The 16,459-nt window shown below is 42.1% G+C and overlaps 1 protein-coding gene across 1 annotated transcript in view; it reads left to right on the forward strand.

Annotated features, from left to right (window-relative positions):
- GALNT18 (polypeptide N-acetylgalactosaminyltransferase 18) overlaps positions 1-16,459 on the forward strand; it is a 407,250-nt gene that overhangs the window by 378,407 nt on the left and 12,384 nt on the right. Inside the window, exon 10 of the mRNA XM_033928873.1 lies at positions 7,949-8,113. Within this exon, the coding sequence (XP_033784764.1) occupies positions 7,949-8,113 (165 nt within the window). The remainder of the gene's footprint in view (positions 1-7,948; positions 8,114-16,459) is intronic.

Genomic DNA, 16,459 nt, shown 5'->3' on the forward strand with positions numbered 1-16,459 from the left:
TGGACCTCCGGTCTGACCCGACAGGGGCAATTCTTATGTTCTTATTCTTATGTTCTTATGTGTATCTGGGACCTTTTATGTGGAGTTCACTGCATTGCCCTCTGCTCTGATGGGATGTCTATGTGGCCAGTCTACTAAAAATGTTGGCCCCCGCCTACCCCCCAATGGCTTATTTTACACGTTTTGCATTTGGACATTTTGTATTTCAAAAATGATCAAAAAATATAGATGCACTATGGGTGAACGCATCTAGAAACAGTCATTTTCAGAAAAAAAACCAAGATAGACATTTTGTGGTTTTGGAAATGGACATCTTCTCTATCCGATATTTGGGCGCACTGCTGAAAATGTCCAAAGCTCGACTTAGATGTCATATCGAAAACAGTCTTCTATGTCACTTCAGATACATCTTGGTGCACTCAAATTCCCCACTAAAGAGTGCTCTAATGCTGCATGCTCCAATCTGAACTACCAGGATGGCAATATGTCAAAAATAATTTTTTAAAAAGTTGATTCTCCCCCAGATCCATCACATAGAACACTGACACAATATCCACCTTGTTTTTCTCTGTATTCTGAGGACAAGAGGTCAGCTTTTCTGAGATTTTCCTGGCTGCCTTCTGCATTAGCATTTCGTAAGGCTACCTAATCGATCAAGGCATTTCTCATGAGAAGGAGCCACTGCACAGAAAATCCGCAGCAAACTAGTTTTTGCTTATTAGTTACAGATGGAATCATAAATCTAGTTGCTTTCCACTGGAAACTGTAAAATAATATTTTTAAGCTGTTTTACTTCATTAAAGGCAATTTATGATGGGATACGCATCTGCATTTTCTTATGTTGTTGACTGTTTTTATGATTTTATATATGTGATTTGTAATTCACTTAGTTACAAGTGAAATAGAGATGCTAAATGAATAAACTCGGTCCCTTCTGTTGGTGTCAAAGTCGGTCTTCGAGGGCCGCAATCCAGTCGGGTTTTCAGCATTTCCCCAATGAATATGCATGAGATCTCTTAGCATACAATGAAAGCAGTGCATGCAAATAGATCTCATGCATATTCATTGGGGAAATCCTGAAAACCCGACTGGATTGCGGCCCTCGAGGACCGACATTGACACCCCAATACTAGGGGCTAGATCAGGGTGGGCAACTCCGGTCTGCAAGGGCCAGAATCCAGTCGGGTTTTCAGGATTTCCCCAATGACTATGCATGAGATCTATTTGCATGCACTGCTTTCAATGCATAGTCATTGGGGAAATCCTGAAAACCCGACTGGATTCCAGCCCTCGAGGACTGGAGTTGCCCACCCCTAGGTACACTCCCATTTAGGCCAGGGCAGGGGTAGGCAATTCCGGTCCTTTGAGAGCCGGAGCCAGGTCAGGTTTTCAGGATATCCACAATGAATATGTACGAGATGGATTTGCATGCACTACCTCTCCTTGAGATGCAAATCTATCTCATGCATATTTATTGTGGATATCCTGAAAACCTGACCTGGCTCCGGCTCTCGAGGACCAGAATTGCCTACCCCTGGGCCAGGGTTTTATTTATTTAATAAAAAAAATTTAAAAAAATTCCGCCTACAGCCAGGGTTTTATTGGCCTAAATGAGTTCACCTAAGCCTAGAAACGGAGAAACATGATGGCAGATAATGGTCAAATGGCCCATCTAGTCTGCCCATCCGCAGCATCCAGTCTCCTCCTCTCCCTATTGACTAAGGCTCTTAACATTTGCATCTCCTCTTCCTATTGGCTAAGGCTCTTTACACCTGCATTGTGATGTCATAGAACTTTAATAACATAGAAATATGATGGCAGATAAAGGCCAAATAGCCCATCCAGTCTGCCCATCTGCAGCATCCACTGTCTCTTCCTTAAGAGTTCCCACATGTCTGTCCACACTATCTTGAATTCAGATACAGTCTTCATCGCCACCACCTCCACCGGGAGACTATTCCATGCACCTACCACCCTTTCTGTAAAGAAGTATTTTCTTACATTACTCCTGAGCTTATCATCCTAAGCCCTCTCCTTCCGGAGTTTTCCTTCATCTGAAAAAGACTCACCTCCTGTTCATTAACGCCACGGAGATATTTAAAAGTCTCTTTCATATCCTCCAGAGTATACATATTAAGTTCTTTAAGTCTTTCCCCATATGTTTATGCCAAGGACCACTAACCAATTTTGTAGCAGCTCTCGGGACCGACTCCATCCTATTTATATCTTTTTGAAGGTGTGGTCTCCAAAACTGCACACAGTATTCCACATGGGGCCTCACCAGTGACACGCGTAACCGCATGTGCTCAGTGATAGACGTGCTCTTATCATAGGAGTCGTGTTAGCATTTTATACAGGGGTAAATAGGGGTCATTTGGAAAGATTGCGTTTGGGAAATACTTACTGTTCCATCTGTCCTAGCAGACCATACGCCAGATGTAGGGGTTTTTCCTATATCATGTATCCAGTAAAATGCTTAGTACATTTGGCATTATCCTATATCCTATATAATAAAACTCTAGCCGCGCATGTGCACTCCTACCTGCGTGTTCCATTTTCCCTGTTCCGTGAGATGTAGGTCCATGGTGGCAGGAGTGCGCATGCGCGGGTCCCCAGCCTTATAGCACCTAACTACACTCGCCAGCAGGACTGGCCGCCAGCGCTGGACTCCCTGCTCTGGTAAAAGTAAGTTCTTTGCCTTGCCGCCGCTCCCCCCCCCCTTCCTTTCCCGTGGTCCCGACTCCAAACCTGCCAACTCCAGCAGCGTCTGCATCACCGTAGAAGGCCCCGAAGCAGCGTGTGTACAGTGCTGCAGTGCTGCAGACGCTGCTGGAGTCGGCAGGTTTAGAGTCGGGAAAGGGGAGGCGGCGGCGGCAAGGGACTACGAGAGCCGACCAGACTTCTAGCACCCGTTAATGTAACGGCCTAAAATACTAGTATGTTAATTAAAGCTTCTGCTTATCTCTTCTTATCACATTAAAAGTGACAGTTTAAAAAACCTGCAATTAAAATTTGGGGTCCTGCCTGAAATCCAGGAGCTAATTAGGGTAAAGAATGATAAGCCGCTGGTGCCTACCAGGAAGTAGGTTTGGTTAGGGGTGGATTCGGGGAGGAGTTTGTTATGTGGACTGACTTAGGAGCACCGATTGTAAGCCAATACATGGCAGCGTGCCTAAGGATTCGACACCTACCGGAAACTAAGAATGTTTAGGCACTGCTTGGCACAGTGGCGTAGCAAGGGTGAGTGGCATCTGGAGCAGTAGCACCCCTACGCCATCCTCTTCTGTTCCCCCCAGGCCCCCCCTTGCCACGTGCCCCCCCCCTTCCCTTCCCTCCATCCCTCTTTAATTTTCCCGGTACGAGCAACGTCATAAACTTGCTGCCCGTGTCAGTGTCGGCTTTTTCTCTCCAACGTCCCTTCCTAGGTGCAAGACCGGAAGTGATGTCAGAGAGCTGATGCTAGCGTGAGCAGCAGGTTGGGGCTGCTCCTTGCGCCAGCGAAAAGCTAGAGGTACAGTGGGGGAGGGTGAAGAAACATGCGCGAGGTGGAGAGGATGATGAGTGATGATGCCTCCACCCGGACCGCCGCCCCCCCCTTTAACTATGCCACTGGCTTTGAGCGATTCTCTAAATAGCGCCTAGCGGTTCATTGCCAACTGCGCCCGATGGAGCCTAGAAGTTAGATGTCGTTTATAGAATCAGGGCCTTAGCGTGCAAAATAAATGCTAAAGTCATATTCATGGCCTAACTCCCTTTAGTGAGAGTATCAATTTGCGCATATTAAAAAGTTCTAATTCTTGTTTTAAAAAGTTATTCAAGTTATTAATATGTGTGAAAGACTGAAGAATGTATAAAAATGGGTGGGTGGGAAGCCGAAAGGATTTGCCCCTGTGCACATCCCTTGGGGATCTGGCTGCATCTCATTCCTTTCTAAGTAGATCAAGAAAACAAACTGCAGAATATTCTAGAGCAGTGGGTCCCAACCAGCAGCCAGTCAGGTTTTCAGGATAGCCGTAATGAATATTCATGGGGCAGATTTGCATGCCTGTCACCTCCATTATATGCAAATCTCTCTCACGCATATTCACTAGGGTTCTCTCAAAAACCCGACTGGCTGGTGGTCCTCCAGGACAGGGTTGGGAACCACTGTTCTAGAGATTGGCATCCTTAGGTCATATGAACAGGTATTAATAGTCCCATCAGTTGTGGAAAAATAAGCAGCTTTACCCTTCGGTGTCCACAAACAACCAACAGCATTTCAGAAATGGTAATGCCCCTTCCACAGAGCGCACAAAGCAGTTGCCTGGCCTTATGGCTCGATCCCCTATGTTGACCAATGTCTTGTTTTCAAGCAAAGATCAGACAGGCATGCCTTGTTTGTCTGCCAGATATGCTGCTGATGGAAAGGCATGAACGGGCAAGTCTGAATCTGCCTTACATCATGTTTCAGTGCAAGCATACAAAATGCAGGCTAGACAAGTATTTTGGGATGGAAAGGAAGAGGTTGGTGAGCAGGGGAGATTCAGATCCCAGTAGAGAATGGCAAGGGGACAAATTATTCCCCATCCCTGCGGGAACTCCGTCCCCGCGAGTTCTTTTCCTGCCCCATTCCTACAAGCTCCGTCCTCATCTGCACAAGCCTCAAACATTTTAAAAGCATAAGCGCTCGAGGCTTATGGGGTGGGGAGTTCTCGTGTCATTCTCTAGATCCCAGTGTTCGTTCTAATTGAGCTAGAAGCCCAAAGGAGCAGCATAAAATTCAGGGGCAAAGAAAGGTTTGCATTCTTCTCTGATTGCAACTAGCTACCATTCTGAGACAGTTTGTAACAGAACGCATAGAATTTATAACACAATAATAATTACAAAATATTTATGCACTGTCATCCATCCAAACTGAAGAATATTTTCACCTGTAGTTTTGTGCTAACAACTAACCATTTGCACGGGAACTGATAACTTGGACAACTTTCTTCTTTGTGGTTGCTGATATGTTTCTGGGGGCATGATAGATAAGACTGCAGTAGTCTAGCATGCCGAGGGTCAGGATTTGGAAGGGAGACATGATAGAAACCTTCAAGATCATGAAGGGCATAGAAAGAGTAAACAGGGACAGATTTTTCAAATTACGGGGAAACACAAGTACAAGGGGGCACTCGGAGAAATTGAAAGGGGAAAGGTTTAGAACAAAGGCCAGGAAGTTCTTTTTCACTCAGAGGAACGCGCTACCGGAGGATGTGATAAGCAGGAGCACGCTACAGGGCTTCAAAGAGGGTCTGGACAGGTACCTGGAGGACAAAGGGATTGAGGGGTACAGATAGGAGTAGAGGTAGGTAATAGGGATAGGATTAGAGGATTAGAGGCAGTTACAAAATTAGTCAGGGACACTGTTCAGGCAATTAGTCCTGATGGGCCGCCGCGAGAGTGGACCACTGGGCAGGATGGACCTCTGGTCTGACTCAGCGGAGGCAACTTCTTATGTTCTTATGTTCTTAAGGCTGTCAAAGTAAGAGTCACAGAAAATATTTCTCAGACCCCTTTATAGCAAAAAATGTAAGGTACACCTTTAAGGGTGTTTTTTTATGCTGACCACCCATGTATCAAAACTTAAGTATGAAATGCGGGACAGTAACCCATCAGAAAACCCATGAGTTAATGAATCAGCTTCTTAGCTATTACCCATTAACTAAGGAAATTAAATTATAACCCACTTCAAATTATCATTTTCATATCAGAGCAACATTTTATTTGAGCAATCTAGATTGAAGATTTAATAACAGTCATCATTACAGACTGCTAGAATGGAATAATGAAGTAACAGCTAGAAGCCCTGCAGAATCAGATTCTAACTCACTTTAGTCTCCCACAGACTTTTTATTGCATTTCGTACAGTGCTAGATTTTCCATTTGCACGTCCTGTACATGCGAAACTGTTATGTCCAGCCTGAGAGCGAGAGGGGGGAATATGTGGGAACTGGAGTCTTACTCGAACTATGTGTGAGTAGGCAATCTCCCTAGAATGATGGGTATTAATAATAATAATAATAACTTTATTCTTGTATACCGCATTACCATGGAAGTTCTATGCGGTTAACAGAAGAAGAGACTGTACATTTACAGTGATGTTACAATTTCGTTAAGGTTAGATTTACATTTTGGACGATACAAATTCGGTCAGGTTACCTTTACGTTTTTTGACAATAAATGTGCTGTGAAGTTATTTTGGCATTTAGGTTATATGTTCAGAACGGTTAGAATTGCTATAGTTAGATACAGCAGCGTTACAGATTGCAGTGTTGCATGAGGTCGTGAGGGTTTAGGGGGAGAGGTCAGGAGGGGAAGGGGGAAGAGGGAGGGTTGATCAGAGGAATTTGTCAAAGAGGTAGGTTTTAGTTAACTTCCGGAATGTTTGATAGTGGGGGGAATTGGAGATAAGGGTAGAGAGGCATTTGTTCCATTTGCCTGCTTGGAATGCTAGAGATCGATCAAGGAATTTTTTGTAGAGGCAGCCCTTCATGGAGGGGAAGGAGAACAGGTTGGTGTTTTGTGTGCGAGAGGGGCGTGTAATACAGGAGTAATACAGTATTAGCACTCTGGCAGACAGTTTTCTTATCCGAGAAACATGGTATTGAATCTGCTGGGCATTAAAAACTTCCAATATGCTTTTGATTTTTATTTACTTTTTTGCAGCTGTAGGAGTGTACCACATTGATAACCAAATCTACAAGCTAAGGGGCCTTTTCTAAAATGCATTAAGTTCAGGGGGCTTAACACCTCTTAATGCAGGACTTTCCAGCATATTAAGCGCAGATCTGCAGCAGTATTTGGGGCATTTTAAATCATCTTTTTTTTTTTTTTTTGCAGGTCCCCGCTAATTTTTTGGACTTGCAAAAAATTAACGCAAGAGTGCTTATCACCTCCCATTTCATGGTATTTAGAAGTGCAACCAAAAGGAATCCAACCGAATCTGCAGAAAAACCACCGGAACAGGAAAACCAAACAAAAACTGCAGACAATGTACATGATGCAGGCAAGAATTTATTGTACCAAAATTAAAATGCGATAATATAAAAACCTTTTTACCAACCAAGAGACCCAACACGGTCCAGGTTTCGGATAACACGCTTTCATCAGGGGTCTATGGTAAATAAGGTATACAATGTACCGCAAAAAATGAAGATAACAAATGCCTGTGTATTACGCCGAAAATGCTGCCAAAAATGGCCTTCTCTTGGTTGGTAAAAAGGTTTTTATATTACTGCATTTTAATTTGGGTACAATAAATTCTTGCCTGCATCGTGTACGGCTCTCCTCCTTCATGATAGCCTCTATCTTCCCTATCTTCTACCCTCTTCCTTCATCATCTGTTAAGTTCGGTTAAATTTGTTGTAAATCTGATAAATTGTTATAAATCTGCATGTCAACGCGGATCCTAATCTAATTGATGTGAACCGCCTAGGACTCGCTGGGTATGGCGGTATATAAGAATAAAATTATTATTATTATTATTATTACATTGTCTGCAGTTTTTGTTTGGTTTTCCTGTTCTGATGGTATTTAGAAGTAACACCTCCTGTGCAAAGTGCTCCTGTGTTATATCCCCGTTATCCAGTTAACATGAAATAATCAGAACACGCCAGCTGGATAATGCTTTCCTGCCCATTCCATTCCAACGCCGTTCCATTTTTCCTTCCCAAAGCTTTCCTGCCCATTGCATTTCATTCCCCCCCAAGGAAAAAAATATTATAAAACAATAAATAATGTGCAATTAACATATGCTTACAGGCAAATTACCACAAAATGCTTTAACGTATTTTACAGTAAGCTTACTGTTGGCACTCTAACCATGCCCCACGCCTTCCTAAATGAGGCCTGTAAAATCAAGAGTTTTGGGTTTTTTTTTAAATTGTTGTTAGCATTGGTCTTAAGTATGCTTTTATCCCCCTTGTAGAATGTCTACTACACAAGTAACCAGCAATTCCATGTGGGCGCGCTCAGTCCAACGACGGACGATGTTGACAATAGATGCTTGGTGGACGTGAACAGCAGACCCAGACTTATTGAATGCAACTATGCCAAAGCCAAGAGGATGAAGCTTTATTGGCAGTTTACTCAGGTAATTTTCTCTAAGGGGGTCCTTTCAGTAAACTGCAGTACACACTAGCGTGCATTTACATGCGCTAATTTTTGGTAATGGCTGTGCGCTAATGGCAACCTTAGTGCATGGCCATTAATTGGGGAAAAATGGAGAATCGGACATTTTCTAGTTCCAGTAAAAATGGCCTTAGCACGTGGGAGAGTCCTGTGTAAGGTTGCCCCAAAGCCACTTTTTACTGCAGCTTAGTAAAAATACGCTTAAGCAAACCATATCCGTGTTTTTCAATTATTCACTCGACATAGGCTTTTTGTATATAAGCATACTAGGTCATTACTGTTATTGGTGGATTCAAAAACCCTATGGCATTGTGTGAATTTCTTTATCATTTTCAGCGGGGACTCTGGAACAGGATGCAGCAATGCAATAGTCCATCTCTGGCCAATCACAGTAATGCAGCACATGACGGCAGACAAAGATCACTCAGGTTCTCTAGTCTACTTCTCTGGCCCCTCATAATAACGTAGCACATGACATCACATAAAGACCAATCAGATCCTTCAGTCTACTACTCTGGCCAGTCATAATAACATAGCAAATGACATCAGATAAAGACCAATCAGATCCTCCAGTCTACTACTCTGGCCAGTCATAATAACGTAGCAAATGACATCACATAAAGACCAATCAGATCCTCCAGTCTACTACGCTGGCCAGTCATAATAACATAGCAAATGACATCACATAAAGACCAATCAGATCCTCCAGTCTACTACTCTGGCCAGTCATAATAACATAGCAAATGACATCAGATAAAGACCAATCAGATCCTCCAGTCTACTACTCTGGCCAGTCATAGTAACATAGCAAATGACATCAGATAAAGATCAGTCAGATCCTCCAGCTTCCTTGCTATTCCATGGTGATTGAATCCATTCTGAACAGAGCTAAGGGTTCCAAGACTCACTCCTTGGTGCCCCCTGGGTAGAAGGCTTGGACAGTGGAATCTTTTGGAAAGAGATTCAGAATGCTAGGCTGTCGTCCCAAATATCATTCTGTCAGCTTTTCATGGGCATGCACTTCCAGAACATAGAAACAGAAAAATGACAGCAGAAAAGGGCCAAAGCCCATCAAGTCTGCCCACTCCAGTGACCCTTCTCCCTGAGTTTGCTCACCAATCTCCTGCCCTTACCTCATTAGAGATCCCACATGAATATCCCATTTATTTTTTAAATCTGCCACGCTGTTGGCTTCATGGTGCCGACACTCCTCCTAGGGTCAGGGCATTATCCATAGTCCTTGTGACTTATAATATTTTCAAAACAACATCCCCCACCACTCTCCTACCTCCCCAAGTTGTTGTTTTCTTTTAGCATGTAATGGAGTGAAGAGGGTTTGCCTGGCAGCGGCAGTTGAGAACAGGCATGCATGTGTGGTAAGAGTACCCAAACGTAGGGTTACCATAAGGCTCCAGAAAAAAGAGGACAGATTGAGATATCTGGGTTTTACTTCCATTTGCTTTTAGTAGAAGTAAAGCCAGATGTCTCAGTCTGTCCTCCTCACTTCCATTGCTTTCAATGGAAATAAAACCCAGATGTCTTAATCCGTCCTTCTTTTTCTGGCGACATATGGTAACCCTACCCAAACGCTTCTAGATAGAGTTGCTAGGGTACTGTTTCCCATGTCAGGCTTAATTGGAGATATTGCCCAGAAGTGAGAAATTAAGTCCTGCCAACTTCTGAGAGCATCTTAACAGAGAAAAATGAAGGCAGATAAAGACCATATGACCTATCCAGTCTGTGCATCCTTGCCATCTAATATCCCTTTCTATCTTTTAGAGATCCTACTTGCTTGTCCCAAGTTTTCTTGAATTCAGATACAGTCTTTATTTCCATGACCTCAACCGAAGGTCCTTTCCATGATGATGTATGTCTTTATACATATTTTACAAAAGATTCCACATTTGGCAATCCTTTTTGCAATATAGATTACATTACATTACTGATTTCTATTCCACCTCAACCTTGCAGTTCTGGGCGGATTACAAAAGAGACAACTGGACATTTCCAGGATAATTACAGAGAGAATTCTGAACTTTTCCAGAAGAGTTACAAGAAGAAGAACATTTCCAGAGGAGTTACAAGAAGAATGGTGCATTATAGTTTAGGGAATGGGATATGGCAAGGAGGATTGGGCTATTCCAGATGCTGAAAGAGATCAACCACAGCATGAAATCTATTTTACTTTTTTGGGATTCTGGCAGGTACTTGTAACCTGGAATGGCCACTGTTGGCAACAGGATCCTGGGCTTGATGGACCTTGGTATGTCTCACTTTAGCACTCCTTTTAGAAACAGGCATAGAGAAATGAAAACAGATGGAGAGACCGTGTACAAGTGGATTGATTTTTCACTCCGTCAAAAATGACAAAAGGCTCGGGAACACTCAATGAAGTTACAGGGAAATACTTTTAAAACCAATAGGAGGAAATTTTTTTTCACTCAGAGAATAGTTAAGCTCTGGAACGCATTGCCGGAGGTTGTGGTAAGAGCGGATAGCGTAGCTGGTTTTAAGAAGGGATTGGACAATTTCCTGGAGGAAAAGAAAAATCCGTAGTCTGTTATTGAGAAACACACGAGGGAAGCCACTGCTTGCCCTGGATCGGTAACATGGAATGTTGATACTCTTTGGGTTTTGGTGAGATACTAATGACGTGGATTGGCCACCATGAGAATGGGCTACTGGGCTTGATGGACCATTGGTCTGACCCAGTAAGGCTATTCTTATGTGTGACCTATCTAGTCTGCCTAATTGTGCTGTTTGCTGTCCCCTCCTCTCCCTTGGAGATCCAATGTACTTGTCTCAAGCTTTCTTGAATTCAAATACATTTATAGAAACTTCAAAAAATGAAGGCAGACAGATCACATGGCCGATCTAGTCAGAAGACGTATGAGGAGATACTGGAAGCCCTGAATATATATACATACCCTAGAGGAAAGGAGGGACAGGGGAGATATGATTCAGACGTTCAAATACTTGAAGGGTATTAACGTAGAACAAAATCTTTTCCAGAGAAAGGAAAATGGTAAAACCAGAGGACATAATTTGAGCTTGAGGGGTGATTCAAAGGCAATGCTTAGAAATTCTACTTTACGGAAAGGGTGGTGGATGCCTGGAATGCGCTCCCGAGAGAGATGGTGAAGAGGAAAACGGTGACAGAGATCAAAGAAGCATGGGATGAACACAGAGGATCTAGAATCAGAAAATAATATTAAATATTGAACTAAGAAGGCCAGTACTGGGCAGACTTGCATGGTCTGTGTCTGTATATGGCCGTTTGGGGGAGGATCGGCTGGAGAGGATTTCAATGGCTGGGAGGGTGTAGATGGGCTGGAGTAGGTTTTAATGAAGATTTTGGCAGTTGGAACCCAAGCACAGTACCGGGTAGAGCTTTGGATTCTTGCCCAGAAGTAGCTAAGAAGAAAAAATTAAAAAATTTAAATTGAATCAGGTTGGGCAGACTGGATGGACCATTCAGGTCTTTATCTGCCATCATCTACTATGTTACAATGTTACTATATTAGTCTGCCTATTCATGCCATCTACTATCCTTCCTCTCCTTTACAGAGCTAGATCAGTTTCTTACACTTACTACATATGGGGAATTTAGGAAACGCCTAAAAACATATCTGTTCCAATTCTTACTCCAAAAAACTGTTAATCAATAGCTTTTAACTCTGTTTATTCCACTCAAATTGTACCATCTTCTAATCATTGGAAACCGCATAGAACTTCACAGTCCTGCAGTATATAAACTGTTATTATTATTATTACTTGCCCCAAGCTTTTCTTGAATTCAGATACACTTTTTGTCTCCACCGGGAGGCCATTCCAAGCATTCGCCACCCTTTCCACAAAAAGTATTTTCTGACGTTACTTCTGAGTTTATCCCCTTTCACCTTCATCCTGTGCTCCCTTATTCCTGTGTTTCCTTTCAATTGAAAGAGACTTGCCTCATACACTATGCCACATAGATATTTAAATATCTAGAACATATCTCCCCTTTCTCACATTATGTACTTCAATATATATAATGTTAAGGGATATTATTCATATTGTATTACTTTATTAAGAAAAATAACATTTCACAAAGAGGGGAGAATATGTCAATATTTAGAGTGTAGACATGAGACAGAAATGGAAGATAGTACTTCTCATTTCCTCTTGTAGCATAAATCACTTATTCCTCGCAAGCACAGGCTGAAATTCTCTATTTTGTGATAGTGCATGCTTTGGTTAAAGGTTCCCCATGTTATACAAATATATTGTTAGGATTGTATATTGATTTTAAAACTAATTGTAAAATCCAATGAAAGAGGTCATTTTTTGTTCAATTTCTTCACACCACCTGAATAGCTATATAATCTGAAAATCATCCATTTTCATTGGCTTTGGATCTATTTCTCATCTGTGAGGCCAAGAAAGCAACTTATCTCTGATTTGTCAAATACAGCAGACCCGCCTAATAAGAACATAAGAATCTGCCTCCGCTGGGTCAGACCAAGGGTCCATCAAGCCCAGCGGTCCGCTCCCGCGGCGCCCCATCAGGTCCATGACCTGTAGAGTGATCTTTTGTCTAACCCGTTGATTCCTCCTCCCTTATATCCTGAAAAACCCCTTTTTTTTCCCTTTTATCTATGCCCCTTTTTGCTCCTGTGTCCTCCTTTATCTGTAGCCTTCAATCCCCTTATCCTTCAGGAATTTATCTAGTCTCTCTTTGAAACCCCTTAATGTAGTCTGTCCTATTACATCTTCCGGAAGTGCATTCCAGGTATCCACTTTCACATTCCATCATTCCATCATCCTCCCCTGCAGTCCCGGCCAATCTCCACCTGAGATAAATTTACTTTTTCACCATTGACAATAAGAAATAAGTGAGAAGACGTCTCAGCTGTTCTGCTGATTCCTGACTCAGTGATATAGTATAGAAGTTTATTTGCATGAACTGATGCGATTGCATGATTAATTAAGATTTAATCAATTGCATGGATTTATGAATTACACAGAATTGCATTATTAGACTATTTTTAAAACAATGTTGAGAAGATATTGAGGTGGCTAGTTATAAATAATTACATATGGAGGTGGTTTTTTTGCCAATGACTTCAACAGGAGCATGGTGTTGTATCACTACTGATGCCCATTTGGGTACCTAGCTCTATTTCTGAGACATTTTCCACCCCCCACCCCAAATAGGAAAACAGATGAGATAATTGATACAGGATATCAGAGGTCATTCTTCAGTGGGTCTGACTAATTGACATCGTATTGGTTTATTGGATCACTTGGTCATATTATAGATAGTCAAGCTAGGAGAGCCAGCTAGGAGCTGTTTCTGGCCAGCTAAATAAAGCGGAATATCGGGTGGGTCAAACTCAATCTCAATGATCTATGTTAATATATAGAAATAAAAAAAAGGATCTAAGGTAATACTTTTTTTAATTGGACTAACTCAACGCATTTTATGATGAACTTTTGAAAGTAAGCCTTCAACATACAGGGATCCTTCACATGTTCAGCTTCTAATGTGTTATACATCATTCAGTGCAAAGAGGGATGTTACACTGGTGAAACAGCCCAGATGCTAAAGACCAGAATCAACTTACATAGATATCTTATTAAAAAATTGCAATACCAACCAGGATGTCACCTCTGTCGGACAACACTTTGGAAAAACCGACCACTGGACCAATGATTTGCGAGTGAGAATACTAAAAAGGAAGTTTAAGACAATCTAAGAACGTAAGACATTTGAAATTAAAAGGCTGAAATATTGTGACACCTACCAGACAGGATTTAACCAAGATCTGGGCTTTCTTTCCTACTACAAAAACATTTAAAACGGCTTTAGCACGTCTCTGTCTCCTGCTCACCCACCCACACCTTCCTCTTCCTGTGAAACTCTTAGTGTGAAAGCCTGACTGGCGCAAGGGTTGAGTGCTGGGTTAGTAACAAGAGGCTGAGGGTTCAAGTCTCAGCTAAGGAGTAGGGCTGATAGTGGTTCAAGTGAAGAGAAAAGGGTAGTGACATGAGGTTGAGGGCTCAAGTTTTTTTTGTGTGTCAGCTATTAGAATTTGAACCCAGAAATGGATAAATAAATGCTTTCATGTTTTCCTTATACAGTACTGTGTATACTGATATTTATTAAGATTTGCTTATTTCTGATCTGAAGAAAGGTTACCTTCAAAATCTCATTATAAAATGCATTGAGTTAGTCCAATTAAAAAGGTATTATCTTATTTCCTTTATTTTTTGTGGACTAACACAGCATCCACACCATTTCATTTAGAGGTCCTTGTATTAAGGTGCACTAACCAATGCTATGGGCATCTTAGCATTTAGCATGTGCTAAATTGGTTAGCACACCTTAATGCAATGGTTCCCAACCCCGTCCTGGAGGACCACCAGGCCAATCGGGTTTTCAGGCTAGCCCTAATGAATATGCATGGGGCAGATTTGCATGCCTCTCATTCCCATTATATGCAAATCTATCTCATGCATATTCATTAGGGCTAGTCTGAAAACCCGATTGGCCTGGTGGTCCTCCAGGACAGGGTTGGGAACCACTGCCTTAATGTTCTATGTAAAATGGACTTTAAAATATATAAGCATATATAAGAATCTATATAAGAATATATATAAGACTCTAATGAACTTAAATAATGCGACGGTGGCTACTTAACTCCAGTAATATCATCCATTTGCTTACTCATAATCCCCTAGCCCGGGGGTGGGCAACTCCGATCCTTGAGGGCCGGAATCCAATCAGGTTTTCAGGATTTCCCCAATGAAAATGCATGAGATCTATTTGCATGCACTGCTTTCAATGCATATTCATTGGGGAAATCCTGAAAACTTGACTGGATTCCTGCCCTCGAGGAACGGTGTTGCCCAGCACTGCCCTAACCTATTGTATCCTATGAAAAACAATTTTGAAATCCCATGCCACAAAGAGAATGCCTGAAGTCGGAGGAGAAACTGTACTATCTCTAATTTAAGAAAAGAAGGAAACCAAAGTACTTTTAGAGATGTTCCGTTATCCATTCCTTTTGGGATTTTTCCCACTGAAGCTGCTTCCGTGCCTTCTGTTTCCCAGAGTGCACTATTTTTAGTCATTCCATGGAGTCCAATTTAAGTTCAGAAACAAAACTTCTGGTGACTGGGAAGCCTTTTGTCTTCAAGTGATAAATTAAGAAGCACACAAAGTAATTAAAGGCCTGCTGTTTCCAAAGGATTGTTTTGCTAATACCCAGCATGATTGAAGTGTTGTTGTTTGAGAGTGTATAATGCGACACCGGGTACACTTGCCTGCTGTAAGCTGCAAGAAAGCTAATGAGCGTAATCAAGCATTGCCACGATTAATTGATGCATTGTGCTTGAGATGTTCATATTTAGGCTGGTAGGATGAATAGATTACTATGAACAGTTTGGGAACGGTCTTTAAAATGCAGAAAGCCTCATTTTGCTTATTGAATGCAAGCATCTGTCATATGTGGCTTGCATGAAAATCGACTGCAAAGGGCGTGAAAAGAGATGGATTCCAGTTTGCTCCTGTTTCATTTTGTTGGCCTCGTTTTTGTTTTTTCATTTTATTTTTTATTTTTTTCATTCAGTTTTAGTACATTCTAATTGTCAATGGTAAGTACTGAAACCAGAATTTAAGCAGCCATTATTGTGTGCCCCCTCCTCACTGAAACCCCCCCCCCCTCAAGTTGTCCACTTTAAAAAGCACCCTGGGCTCTTGGAGAGGCCTTTTCAATAGGACGTCTAAGTCAAATTTGAACATTTTGGAAAAAATATCCAGAAATCTAGTACAGAAAATGTCCATTTTCAAAACAGCCAGACATCTATGTTTTATTTTTGAAAATGACCTATGTAGACGTTTTGGTCCTTAGGACGTCTATCTTTTTGGCCATTTTCAAAAATAAAAACATCCACATCAAAAACACATGAAAGCAAGTTTTGCATACGTACCCAACTGCCTTGTCTGATCGCAGCAGGGGAATCCTGATCAGCTGAACCAGTTTCGGAGCATCCTGCTGGCTCAGCTGATGAGGGATTCCCCTGTCAGGATCAGCTGAATAGGCAGAAGAACCCCCCATTAGCTGAGCCAGCAGGACTCCCCAAAACTGACTCAGCTGATTGGGATTCCCCTGTGATCAGCTGGTGAGAAGCCTGGTTTTTTTCCGCTCTTTGAGTGGTGGGAGGGGTCATCACCTTTGTTTTACATTCGTCTAAGTCCCGGCGTGCAAGTTCCACCTAGGATGTCGTGGAATGGACTTTTTCCCTAGGTAATTAATCTTTGGTA

Source organism: Geotrypetes seraphini, chromosome 19, assembly GCF_902459505.1.
Source record: "Geotrypetes seraphini chromosome 19, aGeoSer1.1, whole genome shotgun sequence".
NCBI lineage: Eukaryota > Metazoa > Chordata > Amphibia > Gymnophiona > Dermophiidae > Geotrypetes > Geotrypetes seraphini.